The sequence below is a fragment of the Schistocerca nitens genome, chromosome 2 (genome assembly GCF_023898315.1).
Source record: "Schistocerca nitens isolate TAMUIC-IGC-003100 chromosome 2, iqSchNite1.1, whole genome shotgun sequence".
NCBI lineage: Eukaryota > Metazoa > Arthropoda > Insecta > Orthoptera > Acrididae > Schistocerca > Schistocerca nitens.
Window position 1 is genome coordinate 1,189,876,231 of NC_064615.1, and position 14,528 is coordinate 1,189,890,758.

The 14,528-nt window shown below is 39.7% G+C and overlaps 1 protein-coding gene across 2 annotated transcripts in view; it reads right to left on the reverse strand.

The window, feature by feature from the left end:
- The window catches only part of LOC126237527 (phospholipid-transporting ATPase ABCA3), a 707,258-nt gene that overhangs the window by 498,602 nt on the left and 194,128 nt on the right, over positions 1–14,528 (reverse strand). For both annotated transcript variants that reach the window (XM_049947708.1, XM_049947709.1), the window contains exons 7-9: positions 5,046–5,286; positions 4,507–4,680; positions 1,601–1,782 (exon numbers count right to left, since the gene is read on the reverse strand). In XM_049947708.1, coding sequence (XP_049803665.1) covers positions 1,601–1,782; positions 4,507–4,680; positions 5,046–5,286 — 597 coding nt within the window. The remainder of the gene's footprint in view (positions 1–1,600; positions 1,783–4,506; positions 4,681–5,045; positions 5,287–14,528) is intronic.

The window sequence follows — 14,528 nt, forward strand, 5'->3', positions numbered from 1 at the left end:
AATGGAGACGTGTCGTCTTCAGCGATGAGAGTCGCTTCTGCCTTGGTGCCAATGATGGTCGTATGCGTGTTTGGCGCCGTGCAAGTGAGCGCCACAATCAGGACTGCATACGACCGAGGCACACAGGGCCAACACCCGGCATCATGGTGTGGGGAGCGATCTCCTACACTGGCCGTACACCACTGGTGATTGTCGAGGGGACACTGAATAGTGCACGGTACATCCAAACCGTCATCGAACCCATCGTTCTACCATTCCTAGACCGGCAAGGGAACTTGCTGTTCCAACAGGACAATGCACGTCCGCATGTATCCCGTGCCACCCAACGTGCTCTAGAAGGTGTAAGTCAACTACCCTGGCCAGCAAGATCTCCGGATCTGTCCCCCATTGAGCATGTTTGGGACTGGATGAAGCGTCGTCTCACGCGGTCTGCATGTCCAGCACGAACGCTGGTCCAACTGAGGCGCCAGTTGGAAATGGCATGGCAAGCCGTTCCACAGGACTACATCCAGCATCTCTACGATCGTCTCCATGGGAGAATAGCAGCCTGCATTGCTACGAAAGGTGGATATACACTGTACTAGTGCTGACATTGTGCATGCTCTGTTGCCTGTGTCTATGTGCCTGTGGTTCTGTCAGTGTGATCATGTGATGTATCTGACCCCAGGAATGTGTCAATAAAGTTTCCCCTTCCTGGGACAATGAATTCACGGTGTTCTTATTTCAATTTCCAGGAGTGTATATGTTTTACATCAATGAATGTTTTTAGATATGTGGCATTCCTTTGTATGCTGTGGTGATAAATGCACCAACATGAAGTGTTTGTGAAGATAAAAAAATATCCTAACATCTTCTCCTAATTCACGTCCCCTCATCCTCACTGTGTGCTTCTCTCTGCCAGCGCACCTCCCAGTCTTTTCGTTTTGCCCCTTCTGTGCTCCTCTCCTTTTCCCCTCCCCTCTTCCACCGTGTCCTCCTGCTGCTGTGCCCGGCGGCCTCGTCCTGCCACCATCTGTTCCCTACACATTCCATCAGGCAGTGTCAACCTCTCTCCCCCTTCCCAACCATTCTCTGGACTGCCATTTCTGTTCGATGTGATGCAGCTACATTCTGGCCAGTGCGGCTGGAGTTAGCAGTCGTGTGAAAGCTCAGTGTGTAGTCTTTTCATTATTCCCGTCTGCAACTCAACCTGTCATTTTTAAGGTGGAGTAGCAATCTGTCCTTTTCATAATATTGTTTACATAACATAACAAACTTTACATTTCACTGAAATGTAAATCCATTTCTCTAAGAGGAAACCCTTTTACTCCATTTTGAAATATAGTACGATCTACAGAAATGAATAATTTGTAAATGTCACAAAAATTGCTGGATAGATATTTTTTCCTGTTCAGGCCAGCTCCACTGAAATATTGACACAAATACAGTACAGATTGCTTGCTCATCTCCATTTTAATAAACATTACTGATTTATTTTGCAGTTAATCAGGTCAAGAATGTTAAAAGTATTGGATAATTACAAAGATGGCATATGATATGGCAATCTGATAAATTCAATGTTTCTATTTCTAAAACTGTATTTTGACATTAAATTAAATACCTGCATAAAAAAGTACCATGGCAAAGGTACCCCAAACTCTCCAGGAAAAACAGCCTCTACATACAGTGCAATAAGCATATAAATGACAGTGTCCGCAATTAGCATCAGCATTATATGTCCCACAACGAGGTCATCATTCTGATTAACGGGTCTCCAAAAATCTTCCCACTGTAAGCCTACGCCTGAAAAAAAGTCCTACTTTTCAGAGGTGTAACTTTAGTAATATAAATGTTTGAACACACATTCTTTAAGAATTGACATCATGTCAAAATAGAAGTATGTGACTTTGCAAAAGTTTATAAATGATTAGGTGTTATATATGAATGATAATGATTTTATTGTAATAATTATTTAATATGAAACTCAGGTGAGAGCTGACACAGCCTGCTCTTCCTGTGGCACAGAAATTCACGTCACTGGATTAAATCTGCGCTTTGTCAACAGCCATCTAGCATGAGAAGAAGGCTGAGGCTATAAAAAATCTCCAGTGGTGATTATTATTAAATAAAACAATGCATGAATGATTGAATATCAATGTTGTAATTAATTTATATTTGATGATGATACAGTACTTGCACTATGTGATCAATAGTATCTGGACAACTGGCTGAAAATGACTTACAAGTTTGTGGTACCCTCCATCGGTAATTCTGGAATTCAAAATGGTGTTGGCCCACCCTTAGCCTTGATGGCAGCTTCCACTCTCGTAGGCATATGTTCAATCAGATGCTGGAAGGTATCTTGAGGAATGGCAGCCCATTCTTCATGGAGTGCTGCACTGAGGGGAGGTATCGATGTCGGTCAGTGAGGACTGGCATGAAGTTGGCGTTCCAAAACATCCCAGACGTGTGCTATAGGATTCAGGTCAGGACTCTGTGCAGGCTAGACCATTACAGGGATGTAATTGTCATATAACCCCTCCGCCACAGGCCGTGCATTATGAACAGGTACTCGATCATGTTGAAAGATGCAATCGCCATCCCCAAATTGCTGTTCAACAGTGCGATGCAAGAAGGTGCTTAAAACATCAATGTAGGTCTGTGCTGTGATAGTGCCATGCAAAACAACAAAGGGTGCAAGCCCCCTCCATGAAAAACACAACCACACTATAACACCACCGCCTCCGAATTTTACTGTTGACACTACACATGCTGGCAGATGACATTCACCAGGCATTCGCCATACCCACACTCTGCCATCGAATTGCCACATTGTGTATTGTGATTCGTCACTCCACACAATGTTTTTTCCACTATTCAGTCATCCAATGTTTACACTCCTTACACCAAGCGAGACATTGTTTGCCATTTACCGGCTTGATGTGTGGCTTATGAGCAGTGGCTCAACCATGAAATCAATGTTTTCTCACCTCCCGCCTAATTGTCATAGTACTTGCAGCAGATCCTGATACAGTTTGAAATTCCTGTGTGATGGTCTGGATAGATGTCTGCCTATTACACATTATGACCCTCTTAAACTGTCGGCAGTCTCTGTCAGTCAACAGATGAGGTCGGCCTCTACGCTTTTGTGCTGTACGTGTCCCTTCGCGTTTCCATTTCACTATCACATCAGAAACAGTGGACCTAGGGATTTTCAAAGTCCGTGAGTTCTGTGGAATGCCCCATTCTGCTCTCTCATGATGTCTAATGACTACTGAGGTTGCTCATATGGAGTACCTGGTAGTAGGTGGCAGCACAAAGCACCTAATAAGAAAAACATATGTTTGTGTGGGTGTCCGGATAGTTTTGATCACATAGTTTATATATATTTTACATCAATGAAAGTTTTTAGATACGTGGCATTACTTTCTATGTTGTGATGATAAATATACCAACAGTGAAGTGTTTGTGAAGATAAAAATTTTTATTTGAGTTGTAATTATTTGTTGATGTGTATATGAGAAGATATTTTAGACTGTGTCTTTTTGAATAGTGACTGAAATAATTAATGACATCAAAATTAACTCTGACAACTGAGCATTATGGAAAAAGCTAAACCAATTATATCTTTGGTTTTGAAATAGACTGACAAAATATGTTTCAAGTCAGTAACAAGTGTTTTTAATTGATAGTGTAATCTATTATTGGGAAGTGAAGGAAAATTAATGAATTTTCACTTAATTACAAAAACTTCAAAGATGAAAAGTGCAATATATTAAAGTTTATCTTGGAATAACAGGGCAAAAGCCAGAGATTCACTGTACTTAGGAGAATGCTCTACTAGATATAACTGATGGTTGGCTAAGCAACATGACAGCAAATGACTATTTATTTATTTATTTCATGTTCCGTAGATCCAGTTATTGAGTCAATCACAAAGATATGGAACATATCAAATTGTACAGCTTTCAATTTAAACTTACAATAAATACAAGGGCAATTCAATGCCAAATTGTGCATAGTTTAAGTAAGACATACTATAAATACAGTAAAAGATACAATGTGATAACAACCATTTAACAGAAAAAGGAGTTTCAAATAAAGCTTAGAAATAAGAGCACAAAGTTAAATCGGATATTAGGCCTACAAGAGTAAATACAGGTAGAGCCAATCTGTTGTTACAAAAAGTGTGAAAATGCTCAAATGCTCAATAAAATCAACTGAACTAGTTCTAGACACAATAAGTTTAGTGGTGGTATACATTTTCTTTCAAATATTCATCCGCAGTATAAAAAGATACCACATCGATTTTAATACAAAACTGATAATAATAAGTCATTGTATGTTCTTGTTCCTATTATATCTAAAGAAGATGAACCCACAAAATAATAAATAACTAATAAAAATAAATAAGTCTCAATGAAGTATCAATACAAAAGCTGCCAGAAAGTTTCATATCAATACAAAGTCACAACATTGGAATTTTAAAAGAAGGAGATAACCCTAAGACTAGCTATACATTCTTACCTGTTCCTTCAAACATAATGAAGAGTTGCATGCCAAATGACATGGCACTATTGTGGGCCAGTGATGAAAAAACTTTTGCAAAAAGACTTAAATCTGAATACTGCTGCTGCAGAAAGAGGAAAGGCACATATGCCAGAAACCACAACAATCCACCAACAGTAGCTGCTGTATTTGCTGAAATAGGTGATTGTTTATATTAAATGCATGTCATTTCATCACAGTTCACATTATCCATATCAATCAAATTATCTGAAAATGAGCAGAATGTCTTACAATCTTTACATCACAACAACTCGTGATGATGCTTAGAACTGTTTTATCAGGTATGATGTATGGAGGTCAGTTCATCTCCACAATATTGTCATGTTTTTAGTAAATCCTTGCATTTAGATAAGTTGATAATTTCTAGAAGGAATCACTATCAAGATGTGTTTCAAATTTCATTTTTTCTCTTTCACCTTTTATGTTCAAACAATGGAAAGTCATGATGTTCTTGTTATCCCATCTTTTATGTTTATTATTTTCAATTAAGAACTTACCTTTCTGAAAGAATACTGAAACCATGAAGCAGAAGCACACACCAGCCATCACATACAGCAGAAAAAACAGGAAAAGTACAACTCCATTACTGTAAGTGAATACAGATAACCCAGTTCCGTACCAAGAAACTTTCAACAAAATCACAATCAGCGTGACTGTGACTAAAAGAAGGCTCAGAGTTTTTATAAACCATGCTGTCCAATGCAACCAAGATGGAATTCCCATTATTTTTAGTGTTTCCTGCACAAAAAATATCACCAGAGGATTACAAGAAAATTTTGCAGCACAGTAGTGTAGCTCTGGAATAAACATTTTTCATGAATAATAAATACATGATCAAACATAACAAATTTATTTCACACAAACATAAATACAGGCTGCCATTAACTACTTGGCTATTGTAAAAATTCTTCCTTCCCACATGCCATGCATGCTAAACCTAACCAGGTTGCCTCCACAGCAAGCCTTTGTGTCTGGGTAGTCACCTGGTGTGCTGGTTTACCTGTGCACCTGGCTAAGGCTGTGCTCATTACTTCCACAGCGATGGCTGTGATAACTTGCACTGTCACACGACAGAGAGAAAATAAATACGAGGCGTAAAGTTCGATTACAGTAAGCACATTTGAGTAAACACCTGCAGCTAACATGAATAGTTACATCAAAACAGTCTTTGGACTGAAAATAATGTCACATTAAAATTTGTTTATTTTCAATCTTATCTGCACATTAATCACTCAACTGACAATGAAACAGCCAAGTTAAAATTTCTTTTATTATCACATTTCATCACTGCACTAACTCAAGAAATTAACAGCTCTGGAAGAATTAAATTGGACAGATTTTCATCATCCATCACTCAATTAACAGTTCAGTTTATAGAAAACTAGAAAGCTGGACTGATGGGCTCCTATTTGACAGGGTACATATAGTTTCACAGTATGTGATTGTTGTAGATTATTCTAGGGCATTTTTGTGGCTCAAAGCATGCTACTTTGGAATATAAATGTGAGCAAAACATGCTAACCATTTGCTATACCATTCTAATACATCCACATGTAGTGTGAGCCACAGTAGTACCATATATCTGTGAATCTACTGCGCATTGCTTTTACAGTATGCAGTATTCAAATTTGGGATGCGCATAAGACACGATGGTGCCTTACATTTGAGAACCAACTTGAATCTGTCATTCACCACCAGCATAATTGGAATTTAGGTATTGTTCCTTGTGTCTCAATGCATTAGTGTACATCTCAATTTTGTTGCATTATTCTTGGCATGTTACTGTGTAGTGCATTTGAATTTTGTAGTCACAAAATGGAAGGCAAGCAGAGAATTCCTTATGCTGAACAAGAGGACGGGATAAGAGTTCAGTGTAGCTAAGAGTACCGTTCACTTACAGAAGAAAGAGAAATTTTAATTGTTGCAATTACCGCTACTTGAAAAAAAATTCACTGACCCTCACATAGGAAGACATCCCTTCATAGAAATTCTGAGGTATGTCATCACACTTTCGAAAGACAAGAATATTTTGATGGGCCACATAGGCAATGGTGATGGGATGCCACTTTGGTTTGAATGCCAAGTAATTACACAACTGATGAGAAGGGGACAAAAGAAGTTACTACCAAAACATCAGGGTGTGAAAAACAGTGCATAACTGCAATGCTGGCAATCACTTCCCCCTTTCTTAATCTTTGAGCGGAAAATGAGCCCCGAGACCTCTAAAAATGAAAAGCTGTTCCCTGATGATATCATTGTTCAAAATTGATAGACGGGATGGATGACTAAAACTTTAATGTTTGACAGGCTCCAAAACACAGGGGATCTCCATTCTGATGGGCTTTCCAAACTACCATCAATGCTTTGTCTTGCTGCATTTCGTGGTCATCTCACTGACAATGTAAAAATAAACTACATTCTAGCCAGTGACTCGTGGAGGGTTGACTTCTGTGTCACTATCCTGGATATAAATAAACCTTTCAGAGCTCTCATTCAGCAACAGTACAAAAAATGATTTTGAAAAACCAAAATGTGAGCTGACTCTGATAGTAAAAATTAAATGTGCTGCACCCCACATTATTTCACACTGGTTTTCGGCTGTCTGTAAAAGCATCGAAGTACCAATGATTGTAAAATCATTCAATAAATGCTGTATTTCAAATAATCTTGATAGAAGTGGAGATGGTGTTCTCTGGAACAGCCCCAAGGGTGATGAGGAAAGAGGAAATGAATATGTTTCTGATGCAAAATCCCCAGAGGAAACCAGTAATGATGACATTAGTGAATAATGATAAGTAACACATGTAATTTATGGTATGTTTGTTCCCATGTCACGTAAGTAATCAAGTTAGGCATTCTGTTTTATTAATGACTGTGTCACTTAATAATGGGTCACTTGGGTTGTTGTTTTGGTAGTTCATGTATAAACCCATTGTTGTGTAAAATAAATTTTGCCTGCCAGTGATGTGCCAGCAAATTCTTTCCTTTGTGATTTTAATTTTTAAAACTGGAGTGCATATTATATTTGATGGCACATTAGATTCACATAAATATAGTAATTAACTTCAATCAATTTCACTTAATCTTTAGTTACAGGAGGATATAAAAACTGTGGAAAAGTCTGACCATCACTTAGCTCCAGGTGACCCATATAGTGGCTTATCAATCAATTTTGTAAGTTTGGAATTACTTTTTATGCACCAGAAATAACTGCTAAGCTCTCAGTATGCCAAGGCTTCTTTTGGTACACCAAGGCTTCTTTCTTTAAATTTTTGGCATACACTTATGTAATAAATTATGTAGCATTCAAAATATTGAGCCTTTTGAGGTTATCTATGTTAAGTACAACAAATCTTCTCTGACTGAGTGCACTGGAATCACATTAATATGTTAATGAGAAACAAGCCCAATAATTTAATCCTAATCATTGTTTAAAGACAAAAGAGAAAGATGATGGAATCTAATTTATATTATTGGTTAACAAAAGCCTGGTGTTGTAGTGCGTGTTTTTGCTAGCTTTCAGGATGGATATTGCCCAAAGGCTTAGTGACAATTTCAGTCTCGTTTCTGGTTGGTTGATTTGGTGTGTGTGTGTGGGGGGGGGGGGGGGGGGGGGACAAACAGCGAGGCCTCATCCCATCAGATTAGGGATGGAAGGGGAAGGAAATCAGCCGTGACCTTTCAAAGAACCTTCCCAGCATTTGCCTGAAGCAATTATAGGGAAATCACAGAAAACCTAAACCAGGATGGCCAGACATGGATTTGAACCATCGTCCTCCCGAATGCAAGTCCAGTGTGCTAACCAATGAACCACTTCGCTTGGTGGCACATTGCCACACCTCAACCACGTAGTGCATGGATGGGAAAATAGCAGTCCACAGGCCACATGAAGTCTGCTAAGGGTTTTGTGTGGCCCACCAACACAGTCAGAAAAAATGTGCCTTGAACTGAAATTTCCTTCCCATGTTCAATCGAAGAGTTTCACTAGGACACCCATGTCAGCACGCATGCGCAGTGTAGATACCAGAAACCAAAGTTGACACTCAGTGCTGTAGCAGATGGAGGTTACCCTAAAGGCATTTTTCAATTTGCTCTCCCTCCCATCGGCCACCGCACCAAATATTGGAAGTACGTACGAACAGGATTTGCATGTACAGTACACTGCACAGCACTTTTCCAGTCGATCAGGTTCATTTCCATGTTTAAAAAAAAAAAAAAAAAAAAAAAAAAAATCAGTGATGAATGTGATGTGTGTAGTGGGTAATGAACAGGCAGTATAGGTGGACAAGGAAAAAACAATTTCTACATTTTTTCCCTGTTAAGTGACAGTATACTTTCCCATAGAACTGTAAAACTTATCAATCCTTTGAATGATTAATGTTTTATACATCATCGATGCAGAACTTCCTGCAGCCACTTTTTAAAACAAAACCTAGCAAAAAAAGTTTTGGAAAGATCTTTGATGTGGAGCAGTATGTACACTGCATATTTTTGTAATTATGAGAGTATAAATTCAAAATGAAAAAAGGCAAAACTCCAGGATTTGATGGGATACACCCTGACTTCTTCATCAGTTGTGGAAACAGGACTTGTAGATGGCTTGCAAGTTTCTTCACTAACTAATATTATGCTATCAGGGAACATGCCAAAAGCCTTCAAAAAAACAAAAACCATAGCAACACTGAAGCTGTGTAAACCAGCAAACAAAACTGCTAGCTATCGCCCAATCACCCTCCTGAGCTACTCCTACAAGCTTTTGGAAAGAGTCATCCTCAACTGAATCGGTCCAAAGATCCACGAAGTTATTCCCATCGAACAGGATTCAGACCAAACAGAAGCTGCGCTCAGCTTAACTACACACATAGAAGCTGAATTCCAATGTCGCCTTAAAACATCAGTGGCTTTTATTGATCTTACAGCTGCCTACGATACAAGGACTCTTGTACATACTCGCCAGTGTCATACACTGACAAACCACAATCAGGCTCATAAACAACATGCTATCTGAGAGATACTACCAAGTAGTCCTTGGCAACCAACTAAGCAGACAGAAGAAACTTGGTAATGGTCTTCCTCAAAGCTCAGTTTTGGCAGCAATCCTGTTCAACTTGTATACATCTGACCTCCCTGAAACAGTGAAGGGAGTTAATCTGTGCATACGATCTGGCCACCCAGCGGAGAACTCTTGAAGCTGATGAGGAGATCCTATCTGCAGATTTAAGCACAATAGATGAATACTTCAAAAAGTGGAGACTGATACCAAATCCAATGGAGACTGAAGTCAGCTGCTTTCACCTTAACAACAGAATGGCCAATGCAAAATTGAATGTCACCTTTAAGGATGAGTTCCTTCACCACCAAGACTCTCCAGAATATCTAAGAGTGACTCTTGGTAGAACCCTCTCTAACAGGAAGCACATAGAAAACACCACAGCAAAGCTGAGATCACGCAATAACATCATGGGGGTGCAAGAGCTACAATACTGTGATGCGATGCCTTAGGGCTGGTCTATCCTGTTGCCGAATACTGTGCCCCAGTGTGGGTCAATAGCACATGTGTGAGAAAAATTGATGTGGAGCTAAATGCAGCAATGAGGACAATAACGGGCTGCATCAAATCTACTCCTCTATACTGGTTACCACCTCTAAGCAACATTTCACCACCAGATTTCCAAAGACGGAACGCCCTCCTCAAGGAATGCCAAAAATTACTTAAAATCCCCGAGCTTCCAATGCACTCTGGCATTCCTGCACTCCGAATGAAGTGATTAGAATCCAGGCAGCCATCTGTCCTACTGGCAGAATCGCTACAGGTAGCTACTTTCAGCATCAACAAAAAGTGGACAGAAATGTGGAACACTATTACCCATGAGGAACATCAGACCCTCCAAAGACCTGACACAAGACCAGCCGGTATGGAACTAACGTGACATGCCTGCAAAACAATTAATCTACATCTACATCGATTCACACAGGCAGTGGCATCTGTGCTGAATACCTCTACCGATTAGGACTATGGGAATGAACACCAGACGATCCATCACATTGTAACAAGCTGTAACAGAAGAGCCTACCATGGGATCTTGGAAGATTTCTTTGAAGTGACAGAGGCAGCCCTTGAATGGATCAACAAATTAAATATTAATTTATAGACTTATATTTTAAATTATAAATTATGAAATAAATATATTTTTGTAAAATTTTGTAAAACTATGTAATCCACATCGCTAGTCGCTGTTCATATGAAATGCCATGCACTAAATAAATAAATATAAATTCAAATTTCACCAGACACAGAACGTTAGTTTGCAAAGCTTTGAAATCAAGATTGTGATGCCCTTTAGTAACCCAATCATACCTCACATCATGTGATCTCATCAGCTGTTGACAGCAGATATTCAGAGCACAGGACAAGTGATGTAATCATCCAATAGCAACGTCACTGTTAAGTAGCACTAACACACAAATAGGAAAAGTTAATAGTTTAAATTAATATACACAGTGTAGCTACAAGAAATTTAAGCTTTCATATATAATGTTGATCCTGAAGAATAATAAGCTACAAGAGAAGCTAAGCTTTCACAGGTAATACTGGTCTTTTTTGGTGAGTGTTACACTTTAAGATACATCACACAAATGTGCCAGTAAAATTTAAAATAATGACATAAATGTCTGGTCATCTGGGCTCGAAATTCTTCTAAGTGACCAGTCTTCAAAGTGTTAAGTTTTAAACAAGAATTAAATGCTCTGTGATTTAAGAAATTCATTGCACATTCTCACACATAACATAATTCATCTTGCGTGAAATGAAACTTAATTTGAAAGTAACACTTTTGCAAAGCACAACTCGCAATATTTTCCTGAGAACTGTTAGAGATAGGTTCACTTCAGCAGTTGGCAGGGAGTGCCAGAAAACAGAAATTATTGTGCTTGCGCAGCTACAATGATGCAGGAATCCTGTATGTTTGTACATATAAAGCATTAAGAACTCCTACATTACATCATAAAAGAAGCAGGACATCAGAGGATACTCCAACAGGATCAGAATTTCATAAACCATATTAAAATGTATAATTCGGCCAGAAGTGCACATTTGTATGTCCACATTCACAGTGAAGTAGCCCTCAACCCGATATTAAGCTATTCACGGTGATTTTTGGGATGTAAACTTTCTTGGGGTACCAGTACTGTACTATCCCATGTTTGGTTCTTTATTATGGCAAAATGCCACATGTACCAGAAGACGAAAATGTGCACTTGAAATTCGCTGAACAGTTGGAACAAGCCCATACTGCTCAATCTCAAATAACTATTGCCTCAGCTGAAAGATTAATAAAAGCCAAATTTCCGTAGCAAGCCAACAACATGGGAAAAAAAAAAAAATCAGAAAACTGAAACTAGTAATATACTTCAGCTTTCTGTAATTATGTGAATGTGTTTTAATTCACTTGATAGCGCCCGGCCACAGAAATCCATTTTGTTTTCATTTGATATGGGAGCTGTACACACAGAGGAAACAGCAAAATCTCTAAATGTAAACTTGGGTCATGTGGAGACTACCCCCCTCCCCACCACAACTCAGACTGCTCTGCGCATGCATGAATCTGGAAGCTTGGGCATGCCAGAAAAATTTTTCCAGTTACCATCTGGCTTCAAGTAGCCAGAAGCAGGAGAAGGTACTGCTCATATCCGACTGAACTGCACATGCACATGAGCCCGCTGGCAACTGCTCAAATGAACCTAATGTTAACAGTTGTGATGTCATGCTCATTGGAAGCAGTTTGTTGTGACAAAGTATTGCATAGTCTTTGTCCTAAGACCTTTGACATATTTTGCTGTTGGCAGACGCTTCTGTGTGCACAATGTTTTGTTGTTGTAAATGGCAATTTTCCTTTGCAACTGAAGTTTTATTTTGGTATTTTTTCTCTCATTTATGTTTTATTGGAGAATAGAAGCTTTCGAAATGTGGTGCTACAGAAGAATGCTGAAGATTAGATGGATAGATCACATAACTAATGATGAAGTATTGAATAGAATTGGGGAGAAGAGGAGTTTGTGGCACAACTTGACAAAAAGAAGGGACCGGTTAGTAGGACATGTTCTGAGGCGTCAAGGGATCACCAATTTAGCATTGGAGGGCAGCGTGGAGGGTAAAAATCATAGAGGGAGACCAAGAGATGAATACACTAAGCAGATTCAGAAGGATGTGGGTTGCAGTAAGTACTGGGAGATGAAGAAGCTTGAACAGGATAGGGTAGCATGGAGAGCTGCATCAAACCAGTCTCAGGACTGAAGACCACAACAACAACAACATGTTTTATTGCTGACAGTATTATTCTGCAGTAGTGGGATACAATAATATTCTCAGTCAAAAACACAAATATTTAACAGAAAACTAAAACAAAGTAAAATTCCCAGAATTCCAAAAAAATCCCAAGTTTTTCTCGGTTTTCACCTGGATGAAAATATTACCAGGATCTCCCAGATTTCCCCATTGTCCTGGGTTGTATGCACCCCAAATGATGAATCAACTTCATCCAAACCACAAAGTTAACTAATGATTCCAAACATTTTAAAAGCTGTGGTCCTCTGCTAACGTCCGCTTCCATGAAATGGCTCCTGAGCTACAATTGCCTTTCCTCTTTTGATTATTTTTAATTATAGATCAGAAAGAATCAATTAATTGCACACATGTACGTATGTTGTGTTTTTAATATTTTTACTCCATGCATGAATTATATATTAGTGTATCTGTCAGTGCAGTGATTTAATCTGGAGAGAAGCTTCAAGCTCAGAAACTCTTCAGGTTGTGAACACCTTTTACACCCACTATCAATATTTCCCGCTATTTGTCAAACAATGAAAAATTCAGGATGGAATGTAACAACATTATGAAAAGGAAAGTTGATACTCACCATCTAGCTGAGATGCTGAGTCGCAGATAGGCACGATAAAAAGACTGTTCCAAATATAGCTTTTGGCCCGTAAGGCCCTCTTCAAAAATAGATGACAGACAGACAGACAGACATACACACACACACATATGCAAGCGCAACTCACACATACACGATTGCAGTCTAAGACAACTGTTGTCACACTGCGAGCAGCAGCCCCAATGCACGATGGGAGTGGCGACTGGGTGGAGTTAAGGAGGAGGCTGTGTGCAGGGAGGGGGAGGGGTAGTGGGATAGGGGTGGTGGACAGTGCAATGCTGCTAGGGAATGTGCAGGGAGGGGGTAGGGGCAGCCATGTGCATTCAGGAGATTAGAACCAGGACAGGGGAGAGGCGGGGAGAGGGGTAGCGAAAAAGGAGAGAACTAAAAGACTAGGTGGGATGGTGGAATGAGGGTTGTACAGTGCTGGAATGGGAACAGGGAGGCCGGATGGCTGAGGACAATGACTAACTAAGGTAGACGCCAGGATGGTTACGGAATGTAGAATATGTGGTGTCACTGCCAGACACCACACTTGCTAGGTGGTAGCTTAAATCGGCCGCGGTCCATTAGTACATGTCGGACCCGCGTGTCGCCACTGTCAGGATCGCAGACCGAGCGCCACCACAAGGCAGGTCTCGAGAGACTGACTAGCACTCGCCCCAGTTGTACGGACGACATTGCTAGCGACTACACGTACGAAGCCTTTCTCTCATTTGCCGAGAGACAGTTAGAATAGCCTTCAGCTAAGTTCGTGGCTACGACCTAGCAAGGCGCCATTAACCATATCTGGAGAGAGTCTCACTTGTATTATCAAGAGAAATGTACCATAATTAATTAAAGTTAAGTATACGAGAAGCTCCGTTCTTTTCTTTGTAGCATTCATAAAGTATCCTGTTTCAGACTTAACGCAAGATGGCGTGAGTTGACGCATGCCCTTTCGGCTACTTCTCAGTGTGGTGTAGCTAGCTTGTTACGCCACAACAGAATATATTACAGGAGAAGTTCGCACCTATGCAATTCAGAACAGCTGGTGCCGATGAGAAG